General features: G+C 42.4%; 1 protein-coding gene across 10 annotated transcripts in view; it reads left to right on the top strand.

Moving 5' to 3' along the window:
- The window catches only part of ASIP (agouti signaling protein), a 163434-nt gene extending 148297 nt beyond the window's left edge, over positions 1-15137 (top strand). For 5 of the 10 annotated variants that reach the window (XM_006929783.4, XM_045053313.1, XM_019826162.3 and 2 more), the window contains 3 exons: positions 10632-10801; positions 12463-12524; positions 14855-15136. In XM_006929783.4, the coding sequence (XP_006929845.1) occupies positions 10642-10801; positions 12463-12524; positions 14855-15040 (408 nt within the window). In that variant the 5' untranslated portion in view covers positions 10632-10641 and the 3' untranslated portion in view covers positions 15041-15136. Of the gene's footprint in view, positions 1-10631; positions 10802-12462; positions 12525-14854 lie in introns of those variants that run through there. The other 5 variants (XM_045053311.1, XM_045053310.1, XM_045053314.1 and 2 more) reach the window with 2 other exon arrangements.
- Positions 15138-22915: the final 7778 nt, after the last annotated feature.

The following is a 22915-nucleotide window of genomic DNA, read 5'->3' as shown; positions in this document are numbered from 1 at the left end:
AGAGCAGAATTTAGGATTTGGGATCAATCTGCCTGTGTAGAACTGGTTCATTTCATATTTAGTAGAGCCAAAACAGACAACCAAAATTCTGTTTATGGCAGAGCCTCCTTTTTCCTTTCTAAATATTTGAGATTTCATGGGGTGCCTGGGTGGCTCAGTCGGTTAAGCCGCCGACTTCGGCTCAGGTCATGATCTCGCAGTCTGTGAGTTCAAGCCCCACGTCGGGCTCTGTGCTGACAGCTCAGAGCCTGGAGCCTGTTTCGGATTCTGTGTCTCCCTCTCTCTGACCCTCCCCCGTTCATGCTCTGTCTCTCTCTGTCTCAAAAATAAATAAACGTTAAAAAAATTTTTTTTAAATAAATATAAATAAAAAAAATATTTGAGATTTCAGTGTGGATGCCCATTTTGGCACATTTTATTGCCCACGAGAAAAGCTCAGGTTACTATTTTCAATTGCAGGTGTATTTTCTCCACTTTAGCAAATTGGACATTTGTTCTGTCATTTTCATTGGAGAGATGCTAGGAGAAGGAATGGCACACTGGAGGAACTTTTGGTTGTCTTTGATTATTTTGGAGGACTTTGTGGGATCAGGAGATCTTGACCCACTCCAGAAATACTTGTACAGGCATCTGTTTCAAAACCTTTTCTGCCTTCAATCGGAACTAATTCATACATACTCTTAAGATTTGCTCAGCTGTATTTCCTTGGTTCTGCCTTGATCCTTTCCTGCAGAAAATTTCATTTGACATCAAAGCCTCTTCCCTTCCATCTACTGTAAAGTTGTTGAGAGCTGTAGCAAAACCATCAGCCTAGCTTCAGGCCATGCTTAGCGCAGAGTGTGACCCAAGTCAAAGGAATTTAGAAGATCAGAAGACAGCATGGTCTAGGGCAAAGAACTGGGAAAGAAGTGGTTTCTGGAGAACAAAATCAAAATCAGGGAAGTCCCTACTGAGGATTTGTTGAGTGATGAGCACTAAATCAGCCTGTAGGGAATGAGGTCAGGAGATCAAAGTAACCATTTTAGCGGTTCCTATAAGCATTGTATTCCTTGTATACTGTGGGAACAACATCTGAGAAGCCTGGACTCTGACCCCTATTTCAGTAGAACATGGAGACATTTCATGCTGACAAGCAGCTGCCTGGATGATTTCTGTCCTTTGATTCTTGAGGAGGAACACAGCCTTAAGCTTTCTCTCAAATTCTAACTCAGGGCCTCTTAGGGAGATGCTGGGCCTCCCACATGGTTCTTGATCTCAGAAGAATCCTGAAGCAGACTGTCCACCTAAGACCAAAACCACCCATTAGAATATTATTCAGTTTGGGGGAGCGTAGGTGGCTCAGTTGATTGAGCATCTGACTCTTGATTTTGGCTTGGGTCACAATCCCATGGTCATGGAGTTGAGTCCCATGTCAGGCTCTGTACTGAGCATGGAACCTGCTTGGAATTCTCTCTGTCTCCCCCTCTGCCCCTCCCCCTGCTCGTGTGCGCTCTCTCTCTCTCTCTCTCTCTCTCTCTCAAAATAAATAAATAAAAACATTTAAAAAAAGAATATTCAATTTGGTATCTGTTAGGCACAAACATTAAATTAGTCAATTCAGTCACAATATTCAAATTTGTCTGTATGTATAGAAACAGCCTAAGAAATCAAATTGTTTTGGTATTGTTAAAGAAAAAATTCTTAAATGGTAAGGAAGACTTTATTCAGGACTCTTTCAATAGGGATAGTGCAATAAGGGATGGAGCTCAGGCTCAACTCTGAATACAACAAAGATAGTTGGAGATTCATAGCCAATGAGCAGAGTGAGGGTCAGTAGATGGAAAATTACTAAAAGGGGACATCAAAGATAGGAGGAATTCTTGCTAACCTGACCTAAAAGGACTGGGTGGCTAAATCAGTTAAGCCTCTCTGATTCTTGATATCTGTCTCAGGTAGCCATCTCACCATTGTGAGATTGAGCCACACTTTGGACTCTGTGCTGAGGAGGCAGCTTGGGATTCTCTCTCTCCCTCTCCCTCTGCCCCTCCTCTACTATGGATTCTTTCTCACTGCCCCTTCCCCACATGTGCTCTCTCTCTCTCTCTCTCTCAAAATAAATAAATAAACTTTTTTTTTTAAGTGGGGGATGAAGAACTCAATCAGATATCAAGGGTGAGGAGATTCTCACTAAATTGACAGGTTTCTTTTTTTTTTATGTGTATTTATTTTGAGAAAGAGAGCACATGTGCATGGGGGAGGGAAGACAGAGAGAGAGGAAAGAGAGAATATCAAGCAGGCTCTGTGACATCAGTGCAAGCCCGATGCAAGGCTCTATCCCACCAATTGCGAGATCATGACCTGAGCTGAGATCAAGAGTCGGACATTCAACCGACTGAGCTACCCAGGTGCCCCTAAATTGACAGGATTCTTGCTAAAACTGTGCTAGGCAGGCCAAAGACAGAATGAGGGCCAAAACTGAGGCCTAGTTGAGAAGTCTTAGAGGAGTCTCAAGTTTGGTCCTTGTCAATATCCACAAGCTTTCTTCTCTCCTTCTGCCTCATTTCCCATCCTGCTCCCTCAATGCTACCAGCTACATAAGAGAAGTCTCTATTTTCCTCAGCCGACCCTTCCCAGACTCCCTCATTATTGAAAAACAGAGCTTGCCAGACTCTCAGGACTCCAGGTTCAACATCTCAGCTAGTAGATGTGTTTCTGACTCATTCCAGTTCCTTATAGCTAGGGTCAGTTTACCCTGATGAAAGAGTCAAGGCCCTCCCCATTTTGGGAAACTTGCTTCCCAGATGTGTGGGGAACCATCTCTGACAGACTCACTGGCAGCATTTGTGGTCCCCACCCCTGTGCGGAGATTTGTCAGTAGAGAAGGAAGAGCTAGTGATTAAGCAAACACATCACCCTCTCCTTAGCTGGAACATTTTTAATCAATCTGGCAGTCAACAACTTCCACTAATGGGGAGTATACAGAACTGAAGGAGTTCTAAAACTAGGGTGTGAAAAGCAGAGTAGATACTGTTTTGTTTTGTTTTTTATTCCTACCTTGGCAAACTGGACTGAGCTAGAATGGCAGGTCACCAAACCAAGGAGTTTATAGTTTTCCTCCTTTCCACTTCAGGAAAAGGTACCAACCTTCTTGTGTGACTTGAGTCAGGCAGACTTAGGATTGACTTCTCTCTCTGCACTCACTACTTCTGTCCTTTGGGCTGCTCTGGGTTTCAGTTTCCTCAGCAAAGATATGTACTTTGTTAAGAGGAGTAAATACGCGAAACAGGCCTAGAACAGAGTCTGCCATAGAGCAGGTACTCAATAAATGGAAGCTATTATGATTTATGTCCCTGCCTCTGTCACTAATTAGCAGTTTGAGTTGTCTTACAGTGCAAAGAGCAGCCTGGTGGAAGAAGTTCTACCCTTGCCTCTTACTGATTCAAGTGTCTGCTTAGGAAACTTCCCTAGTCTGAGCTTCAATTTTCTTATCTATAGAACCAGGGTGGATGGACAAAATTAATGTTTCTCACACATGGCTGTGCATCACAGTTGCCTGGAAGCTTATTAAAATATGTCTCCCAGAGAGTGCCTGGGTGGCTCAGTCAGTTAAGTGTCCAACCCGGTTTTGGCTCAGGTCATGGTCTTCCGTTTTGTGAGTTCGAGGCCCGCATCAGGTTCTGTGCTGACAGTGCAGAGTCTGCTTGGGATTCTCTCTCTCTCTCTCTCTCTCTCTCTCTCTCTCTCTCTCTCTGCCCCTCCCCTGCCTGCTCTCTCTGTCTCGAAATGAATAAATAAACTTAAAAAAAAATTTTTTTAAGTATGTCTCCCAGGCTCCATTCCTAGATTCAGATTCAGTGGGCCTAGGACAAGGTTTGGGTTTACTTCTTGCAAAAGCACCCAAGAGAATGGATAAACAAATGTGGTATATTTAAAATGAAATACTAATCAGCAAAAAAAAAAAAAAAAGAACAAACCACTATGTACGCAACAAAGTGGATAAAACCTCAAAAATGTTCAGCAAAAGAAATGTCAGACATTTCATTCAGATTTCATTTCAGTATGATTCAATTTTTATGAGTACAAAAACCAGAAAAAAAAATGATCTATGGTGGTTGGAGTCAGAATAGAGGTTACCTCTGAGGGGTAAAAATGGGTATTGACCAGAAGGAGGCACAAGAGAACTTTCAGGAGTGAAAGGAGGGTTTTATACCTTGAACTGAGTGGTGGTTACATAAGTGTATATAAAAGTTAAATTTTGTCAAGCTGGATACTTAAAGTTTGTGCTTTTTACTGTATGTAAATTGTATCTTAACACAGTACTGTGAACAGGGTGGCAAAAATCTCCCCTGATAATTCTTTTTTTTTTTTTTTTTATTTTTTTTTCAACATTTATTTATTTTTGGGACAGAGAGAGACAGAGCATGAACGGGGGAGGGGCAGAGAGAGAGGGAGACACAGAATCGGAAACAGGCTCCAGGCTCTGAGCCATCAGCCCCGTGCCCGACGCAGGGCTCGAACTCACGGACCGCGAGATCGTGACCTGGCTGAAGTCAGATGCTTAACCGACTGCGCCACCCAGGCGCCCCTCCCCTGATAATTCTAATGCATAGCCAGGCTTAAGTTCCTTGAACAAGAGCCTTAAAGTCTCTTCCAGTTCTATAGCCCTATGATTGTTATATCCTCATCATGGCCCCCTTGCCAGGCACTTTTATCTACAAAGTAAATTATCTCTTTTACCTCTTTTGGTCAAGCACAAAATCAAAGATATTAAGAAAAGCAAGGGTGCTATCCTAGAACTCAGATAAGAGATGCAGTTGAAACTCAAAATTTGTCTAAGCCCCAGTACGATAGAACAAAGGCCAAGGAAAAGACATGGAATCATAATCAAATCTGACTTTTAACCTTCCCTGTTGGCCTGAAGGGACCAGGGAAATCTGAAGATTTTCTGTTGTTGGTTTTCTTTTTCACCCATTCATTCATTCATTCATTCAGTTATTCACCAGATATTTATTGAGTGCCTGCTGTGTGTCAGGCATTGCTTAGCAGTGAGGGTAGCAAAATGAATATGACAACAGGGTCCCTGCCCTATGGGAGTTTAAATTATACAAAAGAAGGAAAGCCAATATGAAGATAAACATAGATAATTGCTCATTTGTAAGAGCTATGAAAGATATGGATGTTGGGATAGACAGAAACTGGGGAAAGGACACTTTTGGATAAAGTAGTCAAATAAAGAGGTGATATTTGTAAAAAGGTCCAAAGGTTGCCAGTGATCTAGCTATGTGAAAATTTGAGGGAATCAAGTTCAAGGCCAGGGAATGAACATTTAGGGCTAAGGGAATGACAGTAAAGGCCCTGGGATAAGAAATAGTTTAGCATATTCTAGGAACAGAAAGGAGTACAATATGTCTAGAATATAGTGATTGAGCAGGAGAGTCTATTAGATGAGTCCAGAGAGAATAACAGGACTTTGCAGGAAATATTTATTTTACTTCAAAAACAACAGGAAGCTCTTAGAGGTTTTAAGCAAAGAGTGATGCATGATTTGAATCATGCCCTCCATCCCCCATCACTCTGGCTCCTATTGGGGGAATGGATGGAATAGGACAAGAAAGGAGACAGGATATCAGTTAAGAGACATTCACAGTTGTCCAAGCAACAATGTTTGTGGGTTGGCTTAGCGTAGTTTTGGTTAGCAGTTCAGCAGGGATGCTGAACGTCTGGGACTGGGTTAACCAAAGACAGAGCAAGAACTAAGAGGTTGGTGAATTCCTCATGCTCAGTTGGCCTTGTCATTCTAATATTTTCCCCAAGTGTCATGGATGACATTGATTAAAGGATCCCTTGGCATGTTGGGTTCAGTACCTCAAGTGCCTTTCTTCAGGCCCATTCATAAGGAGGCAGTCTTGAGAAGTGAGCCAAATTTATGACCAAGGCATCTCCAGGCCCTTTCCATCAGTCCCTTCTTCCCTTTTGGTGTCCCATCCCTACCCGCAGCAAAATCTGCTCTCCTGACACCATGTCCCAAAGTTCTCTGGACCCTTCTTTCTTTGATTCTCCTTCTCTTCCCCTTCTCAGAAGTTTGCCTAATCCAGTAACACTAACTTCCCATGGCATTCAAAAATTTTTTGTTGCTTGATTGGCTGGCTATTCTGGAACAAAACTAGGTAGATAAAACATATTGACACCCTCATTCTACCCCAGAAATTATCATCACTGATAAGCCCTAGTGAACATTAAGGAATTAGCCAATAGCCCTAATGGAGCCTCCTAAGCTCAGCACAGCCAGGGCACCTGTCGTGGATATATATCACCTGCTGCTCAGATGGGTCAAAGATGTGTAGGGTGGTAGGATCCCTATGCAGCCAATGAACATCTGGTGTAGGGAATTTAGGTAACTATGAATGAGTGATATTTTTTCTCTGGCTCTGACCTTCAGTGTTTGGTATAGCTAATTTGGCTGAGAAACAAAAACACCACAAAAATGGTGTGTTCCTCTCCCAGGTTTTGTGATATCAGAAACAGTGGCTGATGAACCAGAAGGGTAGAAGGCTTCAAAAGTGTCACAGGGCAGAGAAGCGTAAAAGGATGATACACTATGAGAAAGCCCTATATTTTGGTGACAGAGCAGTAGGTGCTGAGAGCAAACTGTACCTTGAATTTGAGGTACAAAGAAGGAAGAGTGTCCTCCAAATTCCACAGCCTCACTGTCACAAATCAAATATAACTCTCCATCCATCATCTTTCAATTCTTTGATGCTATGTCAAGTAGCATTCAATATTTTATTTCTATCATCCTTTATTTTTTATTACAATGTAATAACATTCTTGAAAAGGAAATTCAAATACAGAAGTACATGAGGAAGTGCATTTCTCTACCTCACTCCCCATCCTTAACTCCACTCCTAAGAAGTAATCATTATTAAAATTTTAATGTGTCTCCTCCCACACTTTTTTCTTTGCATATGTAAGCATATTTACTTTTGAGGGAGTTTTGATATTTGTTCACAAATGGGACCATAGTGTTTATATTCTTTAGTTTGCTTCATTATTATATTTCTTTATTTTATACCAGCACTAGTCTGGAATGATATGCCCCTTCCCACAAGTACATTTCCCCAATTATAGAACTCAATTATTGCGTGAACAGAAAAAAAAAAAAAAAGACAGTGTCCTCTGCTCTCATGTACCTGTGATTCTGGATAAGCCCCACTCAGGTTGCAAAGAAGGGGTTGTGAGCTCTTTAGGTGCCTAAAACCCCCTTATGGATCCAGAGAAAGCTATCGACCTTCTCTCCCAGAAAAATGCACATATGGGCAAAGTTTTGCAGACAATTTCAAAGTTAAGATACCCTCCTGCTTTCATTTCCCTTTCTTCCCAAGTATGTGTTTCATTCCAAAAGACTGATCAGCAGAGAGTCTCCCTCCAACACCCCTAGCCTATATGAGATGCCCATCCATGTAAAGCCCTACAAAACACTACTTTTTTCCTCCACAGGGATGAGCTTAACCCAGACTCCCATACCCTTTGCCAGTGGTGCTTGGCAGGACTGGTAGAAGCCACTATTACAACAAACAGAGCCCAGTCACCTTCCCTGCAATGCCAACTTGCTGGCTTCCTAGATACCCTGGCTCCCCTCACTGATGCCATGAGCAAAACCCAGGGCAGGCTGTCAAGGCTGCACCTCATTAACATCTAGTATGGTCAGCAACTAATATTGGTCACTCTTTTCAAGAAGACTCTGCTGCCTTTACCTCTTCCTCAGTTCTTATCTCTCACTATATCTCTATCCCAATAGGTCATTAGCCCCTCCTCATTATTGGGAAATTATAATCCTTTGCTTTGGGGACTAAGGCCTTGACCCTAGAGGATTAAGATATCAGACTATACCCAGTACCATAGCTAAGGGGATTTCTACAGAGCACACTGAGTATGCACTCTATACTGATATACTGTCTACTCATTTTGCCATACTCAGAGATGATCTGGATACTATTACCTCCCATATTCCCTCAGTCAGAGCCCTTATAGTGTGCATGCTGAACACACATACATACACACATGCACACACACACATCAAGACTCCTGAGGTACACAGCCAATTGCATTTAGCCATGACTCTCTGTGGCCTCTTTTCCAGAGTTTAATCAGATTCAGTCACATTAATGCATTTACAAATCCCTTGACTCTTAAGGATACACAAGTGACCTTTGCAAAATCTTTATTCAACTGTTTATCCTGCCCCAACACCCAGGAAGCAAGAATCAGAAATCACTGATTTGTAGAATTTTAGAATAGAAAGGTCTTAAGATTCTTTCATTCATTAAACAAATCTTTATTAAGTTTCTACTCTGTGCCTCATAACATATATTAAGTCATGTAGTCCTATCCTCTCTTTTAAAAAAAAAATTAAGTTTATTTCTTTATTTTGAGAGAGACAGACACAGCACAAATAGGGGAGGGGCAGAGAGAGAGGGAGAGAGGCTCTCTACCACCAGCGCAATGCCTGACATGGGCTCAAACCCACAAAACCACGATATCATGACCTGAGCCAAAAACAAGAGTCAGTCGCTCAACGGACTGAGCCACCCAGGTGCCCCCCTATCCTCTCTTTTTACAGATGAGAAAGCAGAGGCCCAGATGGGCCCAGGGTCACACAGCCACTTATATAGCAGGTACATCCAGGTGACCTGACTCCCCTTTCTGGATTCTTTATATCCACCATGCTGAATAAAAACTCATCTTAAGTCATAAGCAGTAATTTAAAGCAGATGACAAGTTTAAGAGAAGGTATTGTCATCAGTGATACCACAGATCAAAGAACAGCCTTCACCACTACAGAGTGGAAGGACAAATTACTCTTGAGAACACAATTGCATAGGTGGTCATTGCTGTCAGCATTATTATCCTGTATTAATAGCAGGGAGTGGGTGTCCCATGTTGAGTAGTAACAGCAATGAAGGTTTGTAAAGTCTATAGTCCTTTACCTGAAATTGTAAAATTCCCAAACTCTGAAAACTATCAGTTTTCTTTTTTCTTTGGCAGAAAAATCTGACCCTACCTGAAGTATCTTGGCAACAAAACATATCCTCAATTGACGCAAATTAATTCATAGTCTTTGTTTATCCTGTTTATTATGAATATCCCCACCTTTTTGGCTGCAGAAGTATCAGTATTTATGATGGGTGTACCCAGGCCCATTGTATGTGGTTTAATATAGTATATAGATGATACTTGTTTTCTAAATTCCATAAAATTCTAAAAAAAAAAAAAAAATCTGACCCTGAGGATCATGATACAACTAGGCATTATGGACCCATATTACATTTAGAATATACATATTGTGGGGCGCCTGGGTGGCACAATTGGTTAAGCGTCCGACTTCAGCCAGGTCACGATCTCACGATCCGTGAGTTCGAGCCCCGCGTCGGGCTCTGGGCTGATGGCTTGGAGCCTGGAGCCTGTTTCCGATTCTGTGTCTCCCTCTCTCTCTGCCCCTCCCCCGTTCATGCTCTGTCTCTCTCTGTCCCAAAAATAAATAAACGTTGAAAAAAAAATTAAAAAAAAAAAGTTAGAATATACATATTGCTCCCCAGGATTAGTGCAAGGAACACTCATTTTTAGCCCTCTCCCAACACACAAATAAGATTAATTCCACTGAGATTTCACCCTTTCCAGACTCCATTTAGCTTAGTTTTAATTTAGTTCCACTAAATTATTTAGGTTCTAAGAAATTGTATTTCATTAATTGCAGTTTATTAAGCTGAGATCTGGGAGGAGTAGGGTAGAAATTGCCAGGCTGCTGTAAGGAAGCCCAGGAGTGGGCAGGACCAGTATGAACAGATTGTTTTATTCTCTCACCCACCATGGTTTATGGCAGGGCCGAGAGAACTTTGGGAAAGCAGCCTCAGTTTTTTCCCAGACCAGAGGGAACAATGCACAGAGCAGGTAAGGCATGGAGATCCCACGCTCAGAGAAGATGAAGATGCTTCTGAAGTTCTCAGCCCTGATTAAGCCAAATGAAGGCATTCATGGGAAGGAATCCACTCTGGGCTCCATCTGCTTCATCAAAATCCAGCTAGCAATAAGTCAGTAAATCCAGTCAGCCTATGTCAACAGGTCCATCCTTCTCACACAAACCACACCTGTACTCATTCCCTCTGGGCATGGGAATACAGCACATGTGACAACATATACACTTGTCTGAAGATGCCATCTATCCCTGCATCTTTCTCAGAGAGTCTTATGAGCCTCATTCTCTGCACCATAGTAAAATCTCTGCCACTGCAAGGTACTATTGGGGCCTTTCAACAACTCTGCCCAGGCCTAGGTTCTCCTGGGACCACTAACTATAAAACCCAGCACCCCACCCTCAGAATGGCAGAGACCAACTGCAATGCATTCCTTTTCTCTTTGCTTCTATATCCCTCCTTTCCTTGTCTCACTTCCTCTCCCCATCTCTCCTTTTCTCTCTTGTTCCTTCATCAGTTCCCCTTTCCTGTCCTAAGCCTTTCTGGTCCTCTGGCTCCACTGGGACACTTACAAATGGGGTCAGAGCACCAGCCCAAAGAGATACAAGGAAAGCAAAAGGGCACATCCTCTTGCCAGAACCCCTGACCCACCAGCCTGACTGCCTTCTCTGTTCCACTCAGGCCTTCAAGGATGAATATCCTCCGCCTACTCCTGGCCACCCTGCTGGTCTGCCTGTGCCTCCTCACTGCCTACAGTCACCTGGCACCTGAGGAAAAACCCAGAGATGACAGGAACCTGAGGAGCAACTCCTCCATGAACATGTTGGATCTCTCTTCTGTCTCTATTGTAGGTAAGTAGCCCAGCTTGACCCCTGGTCTCTGGACTCCGGTCCATGAGAAGGGGCTGCAAGATGTCAAACGTGCTCCCCGAGCTGATACCAGGATTCACTGACATAGGTCAGAGCTCTTTCGTGTAATCCTAGAGGAACAAAGTATTCCTTGGCTCACATGGTTTGGAAAAGCTCTGCATACCACCAGTCTAATAAGCAGCTCCTCACGTTAGATGCTCCGAGAGACCCTGAAGTCAAGACACTTCATGAATTTGGTTTAACTTGGCATTTCTGAAACTAACTGAATCAAAGGACTATCAACAGTAAAAATTTTAGAAAATGCTGCAGAGGGGCGCCTGGGTGGCTCAGTTGGTTAAGGGTCTGACTTCAGCTCAGGTCATGATCTCACGGTCCGTGAGTTCGAGCCCCGCGTCGGGCTCTGTGCTGACAGCTCAGAGCCTGGAGCCTGTTTCGGATTCTGTGTCTCCCTCTCTCTCTGACCCTCCCCCGTTCATACTCTGTCTCTCTCTGTCTCAAAAATAAATAAACGTTAAAAAAAAATTTTTAAAAGAAAATGCTGCAGAATATAACCAAGTGTAGTATGAACTAGTCCTTTCAGTGTTGAGATGGAGAATGACTGCTCAGGGGAAAATACCAGGGGCATTAGGGCCTGATATTGAACATCTTCTAGTTCAATTTCATCTGATAAAAATAATAATAACAGATATACTCCTTGTATGCTAGGCACTGGGAAGTGAGTACTATTTTAATTCCTGTTTCACAGTTGAGGAAATTGAGGCTTAACAAAGTTAAGTGACTAACATGGGATCACACAGTTCTCAACTAGCAGAGCCAGAATTCAAACCCAGGTGTTTAATTCCAGAACCCAAGTTCAAAACTAATATCCCTCACTGCCTTGACTCTCACTAGGAAAAGAGAATATTCTAGCCGTATCAGGGAAGGAGCAGGGAAGGGGCTGGGGTACATCACTGATCAATCACCTTTGATGTGCCAAACTTCTCACTTTATAAAGATACTTTGTTTATCCTCAAGACAACCCTGTAAGGTAGATACTAGAGTACCCTATTTGCAGGTGAGAAAATTGGGTCTTAAGGAGGTTAAGTAGTTTGCGTAAGGAAATAGCTGGGGGTTTTTTGGTTTTGTGGGGGTGTTTTGTTTTGTTTTGTTTTGTTTTGTTTTGTTTTTGTTTTTGTTTTTTGAGAGAGAGAGATAGAGCGCACGCGCACAAGCTGCAGAGGGGCAAAGAGAAAGGGAGAGAGAGAATCCCAAGCAGTACTGTCAGCATGGAGCCCAACGTGAGGCTGGAACCCACGAACTGTGAGATCATGACCTGAGCCAAAATTAAGGGTCAGACGCTTAACCAGCTGAGCCACCCAGGCATCCCAGGAAACACAGGTCCATCCATGTACATGACACTGAGAGTCCATTTTTCAGGGCCTTCTTGGATTTCCTCTTTGCCTTCCCTCAGAGGACATTGGCTCCAGGTCAGCAGCCAGGCTAACAACAATCTGCTGGCCTAAGTCCCAAGTTGTGATTCATGCAGCCAACCCCTCTTCTCCCACACCCTGAGATTTCCTGGAGCCCCCTCCACTCCTCCCACTTTACTGTAGCTCATGGCCTCCAGAAACATCTGGCTTTGCTCCTTCTGTCTCTCTTTGAAGCGCTGAACAAGAAATCCAAAAAGATCAGCAGAAAAGAGGCGGAAAAGAAGAGATCTTCCAAGGTAGGACTGGGAGTTTTCATTGTGGGGGTGGGACCAGACTTAAAAGGGAATTCTAGCTAGGAACTAAATGAAAGACTTTCCAGACTTTCATGAACAAAAGAAGTTGAAAGCTATCTAAAGGCTTCTGCCTTCAAGCCCTGAACCAGACCCCCACAGAAGCCCAGAGAGCTAAGGGTCACTAAGCAAAATAGCTTACCTGCTAAAAAAGCATCTTCTTATAGTAGCTAGCCCCCTGACTGAAATGTCACCATCGTTCATTCTTTTGACTGAATGCAATGTTTCCTAGACCTCTGTTATTGCAGAACTATTTCCCACAATTTTATTTTAAAGATTTATTTTTAATAGGGCTTGAATTTATAATCCTGAGATCAAGAGATGCATGCTCTACCAACTGAGCCAGCCGGGAACCCCCACAATTTTTGCCATAAGTGAGTTTCACCTATTTGTTTAAAATTAAAACTTAAAAAATCTATCTCTATAATATATATATATATATATATATATATATATATATATATATATATATAACTATGATAGAAAATCAGTATCACTTGCCATAAAAATAAGTTTAATGAAACCAAAAGATTTTTAGTGGAATTTAGCTGGATGAGGTCACCTGCCAAATGCTCTAAATCTGAGGCTTATTGTTAAGAGTCAGATTAGAAAGTGTGGGGAAAGCATTAATGATATATTGGCACCAAACTAAGCCTTTAAAATTGAAAGAGATTGAAAAAGGAATCCTTTCTCATTATGTGATTTAATGTCATTTAATACTCATGTACCACCTAAAATCATACTACCGTGGTACAGGTTCCCACCCTTTGGGAAATACTGGATTAAGGCATTGTTGAAATGCACACATTATTCCAGTCTTAGACCTGGCACTGTGTGACCTTGAGAAAGTCCCTGCTCCTCTCTAGACATTTTGTCGAGTGACAAGCAGATCAGATGATTGACATATAAGAATACATGGTTCACAGATATTTTTGCATGCTAGGTTCAGGGAATACAGAAGTGAACAAGAGGCATATATCCCTGCTATCATGTAGTTTACATTCTTGTGGGGAAACGAGACAAACAGCAAGTAAACCAATAAATAGATAAAATAAATTCAGATAATGATAAACACTGTAAAGGAATTAAAGCACGGTAATGAGAGTGAAGGGAAGAGTGGTCTCAAAAGCCCTCCCTAAGGAAGCAGCACTTAAATACTGAAAACTTCAGTAGCCTCAAGCAGCAATGCCTAATAGAAATAAACTGTAGGCCACGTATATGAATTTAAATTTCCTAGTAGCTACACTGAAAAAAAAGGAAAAAGAAGCACATGTCATTAAGTTTAACATTTTATTTAACCCAGTGTATCCAAAATATTATCATTTTAATATGTGACCAATGTAAAAAGTTAGATATTTTACATTATTTTTCTATGTGTGCTAAGTCTGAAAGCCGGTGGTGTATCTTTACGCTTACAGTACATCTCAATTCCAATGGTAACTTTTAATAAAGTCAGCTGTAGTCCTAACAAGAACAATTTTTTAAGGAAAAAAATTTTACGCTGCTTCTATTTTTAAATGTAAATTAATATTAAAATTAAATAAAATTTGAAACTTCTGTTCTTCAGTTGCACTAGATACATTTCAAGTACCTGTACTGAAGAGCACAACAAAGAATGGTTTCAGGAAAGTTGGGTAGCCAGTTCAAAAGCCCTGCAGCAGGAACTCTGCGCTTGAGAGCAAGGAAGGCAGGCGAATGGAACAGTGTGGTAAAAACAGCTCGGAGAGGTGGGTGGGGCCACACCAGAGGGCCTCGAGGGCCTAAGTGAAGTTTATGGTTTATTCTAAATTCAAAGAAAACCTACTGAGGGCTTTAAGCCAGAGTGGATGCCATCACAGGTCTTCGGAGAGGTCCGTTTGGTGCAATGGAGGATGGACTGTAAGTGGGCCAGAGCAGCAGACTAAGGATAGTGGCCTGGCTCAGGGTAGCGAGGTGGTGAAGTGAGTGGATCCGGATTTAATGGGAAGGCAGAACGGACAGAGATTGGGGATACACTGGAAGGAGGAACACTCAGAACTGAGTGGGACCCCCCAGGGAGAAAAGTGGGCCAGGCGCAGCCAGGTAAGTAAGTGTTACTGGGTTTGGAGGCAGGGGATAGGTGACTGGGGGAGGCAGGGATCCGCTAGGGTCCCCCGTGGGCATGCTGTCGAATGGATGGTGGGCTGTGGGTACATATGTGTGGTCTGGGGCCTCCACTGCCCAGAGTTCCCAAGGCTGAGGTGAAGAGGGGTGGGGCGGACGTGGCCGGATTGAGCAGACCCCGCTTTTCCCCACAGAAAAAGGCTTCGATGAAGAATGTTGCTCAGCCTCGGCGGCCCCGGCCTCCGCCGCCCGCCCCCTGCGTGGCCACTCGTGACAGCTGCAAGCCGCCGGCGCCCGCCTGCTGCGACCCGTGCGCCTCCTGCCAGTGCCGCTTCTTCCGCAGCTCCTGCTCCTGCCGAGTGCTCAACCCCACCTGCTGAGCTCACCCACCTCCAAGGCCGGCGGGGAGGGGCAGGGAGCCAGCTGGGAGGGGTAGGGCGCCAGCGGGGAGGGGTAGGGCGCCAGCGGGGAGGGGTAGGGCACCAGCGGGGAAGGGTAGGGCGGGGCTCTCGGGGGGGGGGGGCGCTTCCTGGGGTGGGTGATTTCTAACAGGTGTGGCTTTCTTGCATTTGGCGCGGGCATAGCTACTTAGGTTGCGAAGGAGCTTTCAGGAGGCGGGGCTTCAAGGAGACTTGGCTTGGGCGGGGCTAAAATCCAAATATATGTAGGTTGCTCAAAGGTGTGTGGCTGTTTCTTTAAAGGACCCCAGAGATTCTTTTCCGTTCCTAGAGTCCCCTTCACTGCAGAAGACCTGGACTGCGCATGCTGTATCTCCTGAGGGGCCTGAGAAACCGGATTTCCCAGGCCCTAGGGCTTGCGCATGTCCGTTGGAGACAAGTGCTGCCCCCTACCTTTAAGCCTGGGAACACACGAAGCTGCCTGGCCGGAGCTGGCTGTGAAGGTGCACACGCCAGTTGTGTCTTTCCACAATGTCAGCTTTATTCAGTCATAAAGCAAGGTTAACATAATTATAAAGCAAGTTCAGGATTCCAAATTCAATGACATTTCACCACGTGTTTAACTTGACTTTTTACATGTCAGACAAAGCACAAGACAGGTCACACAACAAGCAATGTAGAATGCGGGGAGGAAGCTAAGGAACCAATTTTTGACCAAGCAGTTGGGATAAGGCCTCAGTCGGGTCTGGGTCAGCTCTTGCACTTATTGCTTATTATGTTCAAGCAGTGAAACATCTGTGTTCTTTCCAGAGATCAGTCAGGCAAGCCTTCAGCTGCCTTTTTGAAGTGTTCAGACATAGAGACGTCAGTGTCTGAGAAGTCTGACAGTTTGCTGCCAAAATCCTTTTTAAACAGGATTTAATCAGTCTTGGGCCTTGGCTGACCTCCTCTGTTTCTGTTGGTTGTAACTGCTGAATGTGTCAAAAGCTGGTGCTGGTCTCCAAGATATCTATCTGGTTGTACCTGCAATGCCCTTAGCTGCTTGCATCATTGCTTGACAGTCACCTGTTTGACACAGGCCCCTGCTTAACATGAGCAACTCCATCTTGCTCTCTACATTCCACCCCGTGATTTCTCATGACAAATCTGTAAGGGTCATGCAGGAATCAAGTCTTAAACCAAGTCAGCAGTACTAGTTTGCTAATGTGGAAGAGGGCAAATCCAAATCATTCAATCATGTTTTCAATCAGAATCAAACAAAATCAAATAAATCTGAAATCGTATGAAATGTCAACTGATATCATAAAACAAAGATCACATCAAATCTAAGCAAGTTAGATACATTAAACTGAGTCAAATAAAGCAAAATTAAGTAAGGATTAAATTTGAAAACTCCAACTTAAAGTCACATCTAATAAGAATTAAGTCAAAAAGAGAGGAGAAAAACTAAATCTAAATGTAATGAAGGTAAGTTAACAAATCAACAATGCAGTCAAATAAATGAAATAAGAATCATATTGCCAACTATGGGCAGATAAAAGTAAAAAATACACATGGAATCTTCAACATAGGCTCTTGGCACATCTAGAAAAGAATGGTGAAGGTATGGTTAATCATAGTCTTTTTGTGATTTTTCCTTCTTAAGCCTGAGGGTGCATAACATTTTAATAGCATGTTTAATAAGATATATAACAAAAATAATAGCTAAAAGCAAGAGAAGATTTCCTTAATGGATTTCCAAACATGTATAGAGAGATAATCCCTTTAAGTATTTTAAAGGGTTATAGTCAGGCCATGAGCCAGAACAAATCACGTTTGAAGGGTTTTGTTAACAACTCTGGAAAGGACCATTTATTATATATGTTTTGTATATTTTTGTTCAATGCGGCTAAGTTGGGGTTAATGACTCCTGCGGCCACCTGAGTGGGCTGTGCAGCATGATTAAAGTGGGTTAGCTTGTTGGTTGAGGTTTTATGGGCTGCTTTGAGCCTTTCTAATTTTTCATCTAGAAATTTATCAATTTTGTTAATTTTTACCCAAGGTATTTCTGTTATTTTAGTAGGATAAGATGTTGAAAAAAATTGTATGTGAATATTGTGAGACAAAGGTACCCATTTTGGTAATGTTACTAAATGTTACATTAATAGCATACAATATTTTAACACACTCATTGTCTATGGTGATGATAGATAGTATCATTCATTCTATATGATTAAAGAATGTGACCTCTGAGAAGCTATTAGCACAAATTATCCAGTGAAAGTGTCCCATGTCCAAAAGTAAATTTTCTTTTTTTTTTAATTTTTTTAATGTTTTTATTTATTTTTGAAGGAGAGAGAGAGAGAGAGACAGAGCATGAGTGGGAGAGAAGCAGAGAGAGAGAAGGAGACCCAGAATTCGAAGCAGGCTCCAGGCTCTAAGCTGTCAGCACAGAGCCCAATGCGGGGCTCAAACTCACAAACTGTGAGATCATGACCTGAGCCGAAGTAGAACATTTAATCGACTGACCCACCCAGGCGCCCCTAAAAGTAAATTTTCAATGACTGTTCTTGTTAAAGGAAAAAGATTAGCATTGATTTCCAGTTCATGCCATGTATAATACATGCTATTAGACCACTGAAATACTATCTCTTTGGGTAGTAAATATCCATCAATCCATAAGGATGTTTGCGGTGCCAGAAGTGCTATGTTATAATGTATTTTTGGTGGCATAGAATATGTGTCATGTGCTAATAAGCTTTGACCCCCTAATCATCTTAAAAATGAAAGTTTACATTGTCCTATATTGTCACAACCTGATGGTCTAGAGGTGTCTAATTGTAAGAAAGGCTCCACCCAGTCAGAAAAATACTTTACAATAATGTTTTTAATATCATTCCATGCTCTGTACAGTAGGTTATTGATTATGCAACAATTATTTTTTAATTGTTCTCTTATGTAGAAATTTCTAAGATTAAGTAACTTTCGTTGGAGGGCCTGAACTTTATGGTCAATGTTAATAGTTAAATTCCAGTTGGTAGGCATGATAATCATGCATAGTTGAGACAATCATGCATAGTTGAGACAATGGAATATAATTCTCTGAATGCTGAGGAGATCTTGGAACCTAAATTTCCTACTGAATTAAGTATTTATTTGTTTTGGGAGAGAGAGAGAGAGAGAGAAAGAGAGAGAGAGAGAGCACACATGAGTGGGGGGAGAGGCAGAAAGAGAGAAGAGAGAGAATCCCAAGCAGGCTCTGTGCTGTCAGCGAAGAGCCCAATGCAAGGCTGGATCTCACGAACCATGAGATCATGACCTCAGCTGATATTAAGAGCCGGATGCTTAACCAACTGAGCCACCCAGGCACCCCTGGATTGTAGGCTTTCTAAGTCTAATTCTATCAATGGGTGGTCGGTCAGACCATTCATGGATGGTTGTTCCTAGTTCTGTGGCATACATTTTACATTCAGGTTGTATATCAAACAAATTGAATTGTTCCTTTTGAAAGGTTATTTCAATTCTCTGTGGCATAGGTTTGTATACAATTCTCATAGGGTCAAGTAATTAGGTTCAAACACACTTGGCTTGAGTTTTGGTGTTGAGTTGGTAATGCCATGTATCCATTGTGGCTTCCAGTGGAAAGTTATCATACAGTGTGTAATATTCCAACATCCTCTCTCAGTAATACATGGGCCTGGACTATCGGGTAATATACCACATGTGTCAAAGGTGACTCCTTTAGCTATGTAAACTGGTGTAGATGACTCAGTTCTGGTTATATTCTCATAGATAGGGTACCTTGCTGACCATGTATGTTCCACACCTCACGCATCTGATGGTTGGATCAATAAAAAGGAATATTGTTGCATGCCTGGATCAAAATGTGTTGCTAAATTTGCATTGAAATCAATTCCCAATGTTCCCCACCATGCTGGTGATTTTCCTTGTGTAGTTCAGGTTTTATTAATCAAAGGATAGTAAAAATGTATTGAATCTAATTGTTATAATGGACATACCGGTATAATCACTTCCTTTGTTGTGTTGTATAGGTTGACTTCAGATTTTGATATTAGGGTAGCATTATATGTGCCAGTCATATTAAGTAATTTGCAAAAAGATGTGTAGCATGATGTGTAGAAAGATAGGAAGAAATGGGGTTGGAGCAATTGAGTTGTGTCCTATACCATGTAGGCGTGAAAGGACCCAAGGTGATTGGACTTACAGCTGCAGTGCCCTTAGCTGCTTGCATCATTGCTTGAAACAGGCCCCCTTGCCTGACCTGAGTGACTCCATCTTACTCTCTACACTGCCTCCAAAACTGGGGAATGCAGACCAGCTAGGCAGAAAGTAAACATTAAGGAATCACCAGTCTTTTACCCTTTCCGCCTTTTAAGGAGCTCCCCTGACCCCTGAAAAAATAAGGAAAGCTAAAACTCCATACACAGTCTCACTGGGCTTTCTGTCCTGGGGGCTCTGCAGATGAAAACTGGGGTGACTGGTTGTGACATGGGTCCTTTAGGCCAGAAGTCTCTGGCCTGAGGATCCTAGAGCTTTCGGAGGCTCCTGAACAAAGGTGCCCCTTGTGCCCACTCCTCCCTTTCTCCTAGGGGTTCCCAGATGTTCTGAGGCTTGGGAGAAGTTTCTCCCAATCTTAGGTGAAATGAACACTGACCATCTGTCCCAGGCATTATTAGCTCTGAAGGCCTAGAATAGGCCCAAGTAAGAAGCAGGGGTTCAAGAATACTTCCTCAGTCCCCACCCCAGCTCTGTCAGCCCAGTAACCAGGCAATGAGCCCAGGCTTGGTGAATAGGCAGCAACCTTTGTCCAGTATTATCAGGGGGACTGTTTCCTAAAATGTCCCAAGCAGTTGCCTGAAATTCCATTCTTAGAGATTCTTTAAATCTGTGAGAAACTGAGTGCAGCATTATGCCTTTAGAAAGGCTCTGGAAGCAGGAGCACCTGAGATACTGGGGAGACAGAGGGTAGAGGTACAAGTAGTGTCTATGATTGGGGCACCTGGGTGGCTCAGTCAGTTAAGCGTCCGACTTCAGCTTAGGTCATTAACTCTCGGGATTTGAGCCCTGCATCAGGTTCTGTGCTGACAGCTCAGAACCTGAAGGTTGTTAGGGATTTTGTATCTCGCTCTCTTTCTCTGCCCTTCCCCTGCTCACACTCTGTCTCTCAAAAATAAACAAACACTTTTAAAAGTTTAAAAATTTAAAAAAAGAAGAAGCAGGATCTATGAGAAGGGACCAGCCAAGATCAAAGGTCATGTGAAAGCTTGAGGAGCAAGGGCTCCAAATTATATCATCTACTTTGCACTGCATGGCTGGGGGAGAAGAGGGAGCTGTCACCTATCAGTGCTCCCCAGCAACTAGAGCTCTTTCCCAAGGAATCAGTATAATCAAGAAAGAAGAAGCAGCAAACAATAGTGGCCTAAGAAGATGATTTTTAGAAGGCCTATGCACAAGAAAGATCCTAGAGAGAGGCTATGAAACAGAATAATGTGGAGCAGTTGCCTCAGTCCGGATAACTACCATGTATCTTTGTCCTTGGATGTGAGGATAGTGGGGCTCAAGGACCAGCACAGGTGAGGCCACCTCCCTGGCCCACTTGTCCACTTGCAATCTTCCATCTTTCAAATTCCTTAACACTCCCTCCTTTCTGAGGACCTTTTCCCAACTAGAGACCCAGATTATGCTTGTAGTGACATAGCCAGTATGGAGCAGAGGAAGCAAACCTCAAACCCTTGACTGGATAGAGCAGGAACCACCTGGACAGAGCACAAGAAAAAGGGTGGACACTACAGGCAAAGTTTTTGACACATTTCTTTGCACTGGGAAAGTCTCTGTGTTTCTCTGGGCTTTCATTTACTTGTGTGTAAAATGGGAAATAATCATTTCTGCTGTTCTCATAAATCTGAGATAATGATGCTTCTTATACCTTAAAAAGACAAGAAATACACACACACACAGAGAAAAGCTGTCAGTTACTTGTTTTGTTTTGTCACTTAGGCTACAAACCCATAGGGCAAGAACCTTTTGTTCGTTGTACCACAGCTGGCACCGAGTATATGTCATCAGTAATGAGAACATTGGGAACATATTGCAGTCTCTTCTCTTCCAGACATTGCTCACCACCCAGCCACCATGGTTGCAAGACCAGGGATTCAAAGCCAAAGATCCACTCCATTAGTGACAAAATCACTTGACCACTACGTGGAAGACCAACCTATTCACTCATTCATCAAATGTGTGTTGAGTACCTACTATGTGCTAGGCATTGTGCCAAGTGCTGTGAATACTATGGTGAATCCATTGTGGATCCTCTCCTTACAGAGCTTAGGGTCCAGTGAGCCATGACCATTGTCCCTTGTTAGAGGCTAGAACCACTGTTAGCATATATGGCCTATTCCCTCACATTCTCAGTTCTTGCTTCTAAATCATACAATAGAAACTTTATAGAGGATTTTAACTGAGAGCTAATTTCCATGTGTGAAGGAGACAGGATAGGTAAAAATAATAATAATAATAATAATAATGTGATTTTAATTGAATTAACTAAATCATTTGTAGTAAATTTCAAATTAGCCTGAAATAAACTTATTCATCTCTTTCTTCTTCCATGCAACAAATATATTTACCGTGGGGTATGAGATATACATGTTGAAGGGGTTGAGAGTGGGGCAGGAATGTTTTATTGATAAAAATCATCAAATACTATGTTCACTCCAGAAAGCTTTCTAACAATGGCTTGCAGAGACAGTAGCTGTTGCAAGCTCTCCCAACTGACTATGGGAGCTGTAGAATCTGGAAGGTGACACCATAATGGTGATGATGATGATGATTGTGCCTTCTAGTTAGCTGGGGAACCCAGCAAATGGCTTTATTCCTGAAGCTCCTGAAGGTTTTCACACCCTCTAGGACTCCTCTTTAGAATTCCTCGACCCAGTGGCTGCATAAACTGCCAGACCAATAATAAAAACACAACTACTAGAAAAATTATTAACAGGACACCTGGGTGGTTCACTCAGTTGAGCAACCAACTCTTGATTTTGGCTCAGGTCATAGGATCGAGCCCAGCATGGGTCTCTGCACTGATGGCATGGAGCCTGTTTGGGATTCTCTGTCTCCCTTTCTTTCTGCCCCTTCCCTGCTCATGCTCTCTCTCTAAAATAAATAAGTAAACTTAAAAAAAAAAAGAAAAACTGACGATGATAAAAAATAACTTTCCCAAGTCACCTAATTTGGTGACATCATATTTACAAGTCACTGGGTGAGCTGATGTCTCCCCAAATCAAAAAGTAGAGCCTTGTGACTTTGGGGAAAAGTTTTATTTTTCTTCTCTCTCTCTCTTTTTAATAAAAATTTAATCTCAACCCAATTTATTTTTTAATTTAATTTTTTTTCAAATGTTAATTCCAGCATAGTTAACATACAGTGTTCTATTAGCTTCAGGTGTACAATACAGTGATTCAACAGTTCTATATATTCCTCAGTGCTTATCAAAATAGGTGTACTCTTAATTCTTTCACCTATTTGATCCATCCTCCCATCCACCTCCCTTCTGGTAACCATCAGTTTGTTCTCTATAGTTAAGCAGCTTTTTTGGGGGGTTGTCTCTTTTTTATTTGGCTCCTTTGTTTTTGTTTCTTAAATTCCACATAGGCGTGAAATGATATGGTATTTTTCTTTCTCTGGCTTTATATCCATCCATGTTCTTGCAAAAGGCAAGATTTAATTCTTTTTTATAGCTGAGTAATATTCTGTTGTATATATTTATTCCATATCTTCTTTATCCATTCATCTATTGATGAACACTTGGGCTGATTCCATAATTTGGCTATTGTGAATGCAATACAGGGGTGCAGTATC

Source organism: Felis catus, chromosome A3, assembly GCF_018350175.1.
Source record: "Felis catus isolate Fca126 chromosome A3, F.catus_Fca126_mat1.0, whole genome shotgun sequence".
In the NCBI taxonomy this organism is placed as follows: Eukaryota; Metazoa; Chordata; class Mammalia; order Carnivora; family Felidae; genus Felis; species Felis catus.
Note: the sequence above shows the minus strand (reverse complement) of the source record. Positions and strands in the feature narration are given on the sequence as shown.